Source organism: Rhea pennata, chromosome 10 (assembly GCF_028389875.1).
Source record: "Rhea pennata isolate bPtePen1 chromosome 10, bPtePen1.pri, whole genome shotgun sequence".
Taxonomy (NCBI): Eukaryota; Metazoa; Chordata; class Aves; order Rheiformes; family Rheidae; genus Rhea; species Rhea pennata.
In genome coordinates, this window is record NC_084672.1 from 12,247,288 (window position 1) to 12,254,114 (window position 6,827).

The 6,827-nt window shown below is 41.7% G+C and overlaps 1 protein-coding gene across 1 annotated transcript in view; it reads right to left on the bottom strand.

Moving 5' to 3' along the window:
• Nucleotides 1-6,762, bottom strand: part of GALK2 (galactokinase 2) — a 49,538-nt gene extending 42,776 nt beyond the window's left edge. The window contains exons 1-3 of the mRNA XM_062584263.1: nt 6,681-6,762; nt 3,254-3,342; nt 1,731-1,854 (exon numbers count right to left, since the gene is read on the bottom strand). Of these exons, the coding sequence (XP_062440247.1) occupies nt 1,731-1,854; nt 3,254-3,342; nt 6,681-6,733 (266 nt within the window). The 5' untranslated portion in view covers nt 6,734-6,762. The remainder of the gene's footprint in view (nt 1-1,730; nt 1,855-3,253; nt 3,343-6,680) is intronic.
• Between the last annotated feature and the right edge of the window lie 65 nt (nt 6,763-6,827).

Here is a 6,827-nt window from a genome sequence, read left to right on the forward strand (position 1 = left end):
ACTTTCATTTCCTTTACTCAGCTCACTGCTGCATGCTCCCATTGCTTATTCTGAGCCAGCTTTGGTGCTGAGCACATGGCAAACCATTCACTAAAATGATAGAAAATTAAGCAAGCAAAAAAAAAAAAAAAGGTGATTAGTGTACATTACCTTAATGCTACACAGGTAATATACCTGGTAAAAGGCAGAGAGTGGATCAGGGCTAGAAGCAGGGCTGAGAGGGCGGGGAGAACAAGGGTAAAAGGGAAGAGAAGCAAGCCATCCCTTTGGCAGTGGCAAACTTTTAATTCAGCTCAGCCAATTTGTGACAACATACTCCATACAGTGAATGAAAAGCATTTATGTATTTATACTCACCAGGGAAGTGAAAATTCCTTGTAATTGTCTCAGTTGCAGGCAGCAGCTCAGAACATGTTTTTATAACATTTGAGGTTTCACCAGGAGTACGTGCTTAAGTAATTTCCACTCTTGGCAATATGCTCCTCTCCCCGTACTGCAGTGCACTGTGCTTTCAGGGAATAGTTTGCCATTGGCTTAAACCAACTAAGTTTGTGCTGATTCTGATTTTTGCAAAAAACTGCAAAAGTTCAGTTGGTTGAGTGACCTGATCTGAACTGCCATGCAACCACATATGCAACAAATATCAGTACATCATGAGGAAGGAGGTAGAAAAATGTGGGTGTAGTTGAAGCTAACTGCAGGATTATTTCCCTCCGTTAAGCACTTTTTAAGTTTTAGGGCTCCTCAGTATGAGAAAGACATTGGCAAAATTGCTGTGAGCCCAGTAAAGGGCTATTAAGGTGGTTACAAGGCCAGAGCACATACACATAAAAGGAGAGGCTGGGAGAGCTGGTTTTGTCCAGCCTGGAGAAGAGAAGTATACAGTAGGATCTAATTTCTGTTTTTGACCTCCTATCATGTGTCTATAGATAAAATGAAGCCAGACTCTTCTCAGAGGTACCCCAGAGAGGACAAGAGGCAACAGACACAAGCTGCAACAAGGAAAATTCCAATTAAACATGAGGAAAATATTCTTCACAATGAGGTGGCCAAACTACAGAACAGGTTACTCATGGTAATGGAATTTCCATCCTTGGAGATATTCAAAACTTGACTAGATAAGGCCCTGAGCACCCTTCTCTACCTTTGAAGTTAGCCCTGGATTGGACCAGATGATCTGCAAATGTCCCTTCCAACATAAATTATTTTATGCTTCTGTGAACAAGCAGTTGTGGGAGGAAGTGGGAAACAGAGGCAATACAGACTCTTTGAGCTAGGGTTGTTGCTAAAGCCTTTGTGCTGTGCAAATACAGCCCCAGGTTCTCCAGAGCAAGGGAGTATTAGCTTACATGCACAGTTACTGATTACAAAACATTTCACTCCCTTCTGCAGGAGGACCTGAACTGCTCCCAGTTGAGGGGTTCCATCAGGAAAGATGAGCTAAAAGAGGGGGGAAAGGATTGCACTTCTAGAAGGATTGAAAAATCAGAGGTTTCACAACAGAAATCCAAACAAAGAGGTGGGAGACAGGAACAGTGGACCTAGTGCTCTAAACTAATATGTATTTAGAGTCAACAGGATCCCATCTGCTTATATCATTCATTTTACACAAATAAAACTCCAGTAACATCTTACAATGGAGATTTGTCAGATTTCTGAAAAGTTAGTCTGAATTTCAACTGCATAAAGAGGTTCTTAAAAATCAATGAATAAACAAAACTATTACTTACGAGTATGAAGAATTTGTATTGGCCAGTTGCACAACTTGTGTTCTCACAGGTTCTACTGCAATCAGTATATCTTGTTCTATAGCCATAGGGAGCACAGCATAACCACAGTAGTCTATATGTTCTCCTACAAAAGAAACAGACAATTAACAACATTTTGGAATAGTTCTTTCTAGAATAGTAGTACTAGGGATTCTACAGGAGCTCAGTTGTTTCCTATCATAGACAGTTTCAGAATACACAGTCCCAACTTTTATTATTTAAGCCCCACTTAGTAGTTTTCCTCCATTTCATATTAATGCACAGAATATTTTTATTTTTTCTTATTTCTTTAGTCATTTGATCTATTGCCTTTCTCTACTGTTTATAACACTGGCTTATTATTAAAAAAAGCACTACGTAGGTTATTCAAACAACTACATTATTTGTATGGCGTTATGTCAGTACAAAAAAACAGATCAAATCAATCACATTTGAATGATGGCTGGAAAAAATAAAGGCAATAGGTGACTCCTTATTATGTGACTTCCTCTGCCAGTCTGGATGATTCATTAGCCACTACTTTAGGCTTGTAGAGGAAATTTTTTTGCATGTAATTTCTGAACCTTTTTCCAGTAAAATAGTATTATATTTAAATAATCATTAACACAGTTACACACAAGATGCAAAACAACTTTCAAATATAAAATAGATGTAGCAAATATCCTCTCTCTGAGTAGACAGCATATGCTATCTACTTTAATTAATCTACATAACATGTTCACAGAACACCAAGATAAAAATTATCATTATTTGCACAGTGGACTAATTAATTTTTAAATCTCTTTTCTGGGATCCTGTTACTGATAATGTCATCAAATGGGCTGCATTACTCTATAAATATACAAGGAATTGAGCTCTAGGGAGAACACAATCATAATTTGGATAGAGAAATCTCAAAAACAAAGCTGCCAGAGAAATACACGTTAAGTCCTAAATCAATACAAATTGTGTCTTGCCAGGCAGCCAGTGGATCACATCTCTATGGCAGAGTAAGAAAGAGAAGATCATCGTAGAGTCATTTCATGTTTCATCAAATGCATTGTTTCGTGGCTAGCTATACCTGGTAACTTAAATTACAGTGGATAAGAAAAAAAATGATTTCATGACGGCATCTTACTAATGTTTGTAGATCCACTGTCCATTAATTACTTTAGACTAGATTTCCAAGGCCTTTAAAAAAATTGCATCCAAACATAAGCAAGCAAGTTACTCAAGTTTTCAAAATTGTCACTGTTCTGTATAAACACATTTCCCTAAACCGGGGTTTGTGCAGTTCTATTTGTAATGATATGCAGTGAAACCCAATACAGTATTATCTTCTCTTTCCCATTTAGGACTTTCGATCAATCACAAGCAACTTTTCTGGAAAAAAAAACAGAATTAAAAAAAAGACAAACATTATTTTAAATTCTGTATTTTAAACTACCAAATTCCCATGATGGCAGATAAAGTAAAATAACACAAGATTAATACTCCTCTTTTACCTATTAAATTGACTCGCCCTGGTGCACGAGCATAAAACTTGGGAGTCGACCCAAATTTTGATGCAAACATCTCCTTCAGCTTCAGCAATCTGAAAGGCAGGTTGGAAAACTTTAGAATTAATATATTCTGATAAAAGACAGGAAATCTATAGTCTAAAATGTATTCTTAAAGTAAATTAAACTTTTTGATGTACATGGAATTTTATTTGTTACATACGGAGCTACATTAAGATGCTTATTTTTGCTATAAGGAGGAAAAGACACTATTTAGAATACACTAGTTAATAAGAAGTTTGTTTTAAAATCAAGTAATCATAAAATCAGGAGTCAGACATCCAAAAGCAACTAATATTTGTATGTCTTTTTAAAAAGGATGAAAGAGCCCTAATCTTATGCGAGTCCCCAGCCTAGATTGGTTCTAGCCAGCAGCAAAGTAGGCAACAGCCTGGAGTTACAAAGTACCAGAGCCTCCACCTACTTTGCAAGTGCCAGAGCTCTGTAACCTGCTTGCTGTTGCCGCTGAGGAAGAGGTTAGGCAGTGTGGACCAATGGCTCTTTTGGGGCACTGGGGTTTGGAGGCAGCTACAAGTCACCATCCTCTGCTCCCATGCATCCAGTGGGAGCAGGATGAGCAAAATACATCTATATCCATATCTTCCTTCAGCCACCTTTCCTTTTTCCAACCCGTGCAGTAGCTGCAAGTACTTGGCTCCTCGTGCCAAGGCACCAAAGGTCCATTTTGCCCATATTGCAGAAATAACCCATCTCTGGAAATCATGGCATTTTTCTGTGTCACAAGACCCAGTAGAAAACTGAAGCATTAAAAAATGTTGTCAAAGTTTTCAGAAGTGTAGTTGTTCTCTCCCAGATATTTTAGAACATGTTAAAACTTGGCATTATAGAATTGGTAAGGTTGGAAGGGACCTCTGGAGATCATCTTGCCCAACCCTCAAACAAGTGGCCCATATGGGGATTGAACCCACAACCTTAGCATTATGAGCACAACACTCTAACCAACTTAGCTAAAACATTTAGCCTAAACTTCAAAAATCGGAGAAAGAATATGGGAAAAGGAGAAAGGAAAGAATAGACGTAACGTGTGGGTTTTTTTTTTCCCCCATCTCTCTTGCATCTTCAGGAGAATTTTCACGTACTTTACAGACAGTAATAATTTAAACCTTGCAAGATCTATGTGAGGCACGTACAATTGTTCTCATTTTACAGGCAAGGAAATAGAGGCACACAGATTCTAAATATTCCAGGTTCAGCAAATAAATTCCTAGAGAGTGTGTAGTGCTGACTCACTATCTGGTGCTCTAAACATTGAATGCCTTCCTTGTGTGACTTAAGCTACAAAATATATACGTCTAATAAGAAATGGCTTCTTTTTCTTGTCCACAATTGTACTTTACGTGTTTAGTTGGACGTGGCATGAAATCATTGAAAAATTTTGGTAGGAAGGACCTTTGTGGGTCATCTATTCCAAACAATTGGTCAAAACAGGGCTAACTTCAAAGTTAGATCAGACTGCTCAGGGCCTGAGCAAACTGATTTTCTTCTAGGTTTTGACTTTTGCAATTTCTGTATCAAACTTTACACCATTTTGTATAAAAACATCTACAGAGAACTAAAATTTCAAAACTTGCATTATTCCTGTGACTTATTTAGACCGTGTTTTCTGTACAGTTTCACAGCAACTGTTCCCAGAAAGTTCTTCAAATTTTCCCTTGAGGTTATACACATGCCACTGAAAGTTCTAATAGATATAAAAGATCTAGCATATTCCTTTATTTCATAAGAATGTAAAGATATCTAACTTCCACCCTGTGTTTTCAATGTAGGGATGCTTCTGAGTGTCATGAAGCAGCAGTGAGTAAATAGAGACCGAGAATCAGAGTTGAAGCCACTGAGAGATGAGAGATTTGCTACCAATTCACTACAGATCAACTTTAAAGCAATTTAGGTTACACACTAACCCATTAACGTTCATTAATGGAAGCAGCAGAAGATGAAGAACAAGCAATAAAAAGGCAAGCAAAATAATCTTTAAAAATAGGTCTTATACTATTTCACCAGCATACTCTGGTGGCTTTCAAACATGCATCCAATTAAACGTTTTTTTAGGCTTTTTTTTAGCCTAACAGCAAAACGCTAGTCACAGGAACCCTGCTAAGGTTTCTATGGTTAGTCTAAAACTAGAAATGGAAGCTTAGTTAATACAAAGTGTAAGATGACAGCAATAAAAAACAGATGTTACCAAATTTCACAGTCAATTATTTAGTTTGTACTTCTTTGTATGAGCTGCATTATTGTCCAACTACACATATTCAAATGTTTTGTAATATTTCTCTAGAAGGAAAACTACAAAATATTATTTGCTGTGAAATTCTTTAACAGATCTTTCTGTACTTCTCCATCTTGGAGCCCAGTAACGAAAGTGTATTGTCTCTTAATTTCCTCATAACTGCCCCTCGTATTGACTAGTTTATCACTCTTCCAATTAGCAGCAGCAATTTCTGCCATTTCATTTTACAGTCCTTTTTCTAGACCACACTAATGATGATATTATAGTCCATGGGGATGTCTGTTGGCAGATTCTAGAAGCAATGTTAACTTTATTCCTTTTTGTGCCACTTGTTTCACAGCTATTTTTACAGTGGTGTTGGTACCAAGAGACCAAGAACAAACAGATCAGTCATGGGGGCATGTTTATCCAAGTGCTGACTAATTTCTTTCTTAATGTGGGTTTTACAAGCAAGCCTGGCGAAAGGCTATTTACAGGCTACAAAGGCTACATCAAAGAGGGTTGTCTGAAGCATTAAGCAACTGCATCTCTCACAAGTTCGCACGTCCAAGTCCAGGAAGGCATCTGAGTCCCCATCCTTTCCGTGGGGCTCGAAATGCAGTGCGATCTGATTTAAGTAGCAAGAGTTTAGAAAAGTGACCCGTCTCCAGCGCTAACGCAGGTAGGAGGGTTCGTCCGGACAATCCGTCCGCAGCGTCGCGACGCAGCGAGGGGCAGCTCTACGGGGCGAAAAGCCCGCGTTGGCGGGCACAGCAGCGGCCCCGCCGCGGGCCACACGGGACAGAGGGCGCTCAGCACCCCGCGGCTCCGGGGAGCGGCGCTGGCGGGGGCAGCAGCAGCGGGTACCCGGCCGCCCCGCTGCGGGGGCCCTGGGCGAGGGGCGTCCGGGCCCCGCGCCCGCTCGCGCTCGGCCGCAGAGGGGCCACGCTGGCGGCAGGAGCTGCCGGGGCCTCCTGCGGCCGCTTAAACCGCGGGAGAAGCCGACGCGCCTCAAAGCGCCACCCCGCTGCCTCGGCCTGCGGGTAAAGCGCGGCGCCCGCCGTGGGCCCCCGGCGCCCCCCTCCCCCGGCAGGAGACGGCGGGTCCGCGCCGCGGGGCCGGGCCGGGGAGCGACCCACCCACCTGGGCTGCTCCGCCAGCTGGACGGGGAGGGTGGCGGGGGCGGCGGCCGCCATGGCGGCTCCCCAGGGCAGGCGGCCACCGCTTCCGGGCGGCGGGGCCGGCGCGGGACCCGGCCCGCCCGCAGCGAGCGCCGCCCCCGCCGCCGCC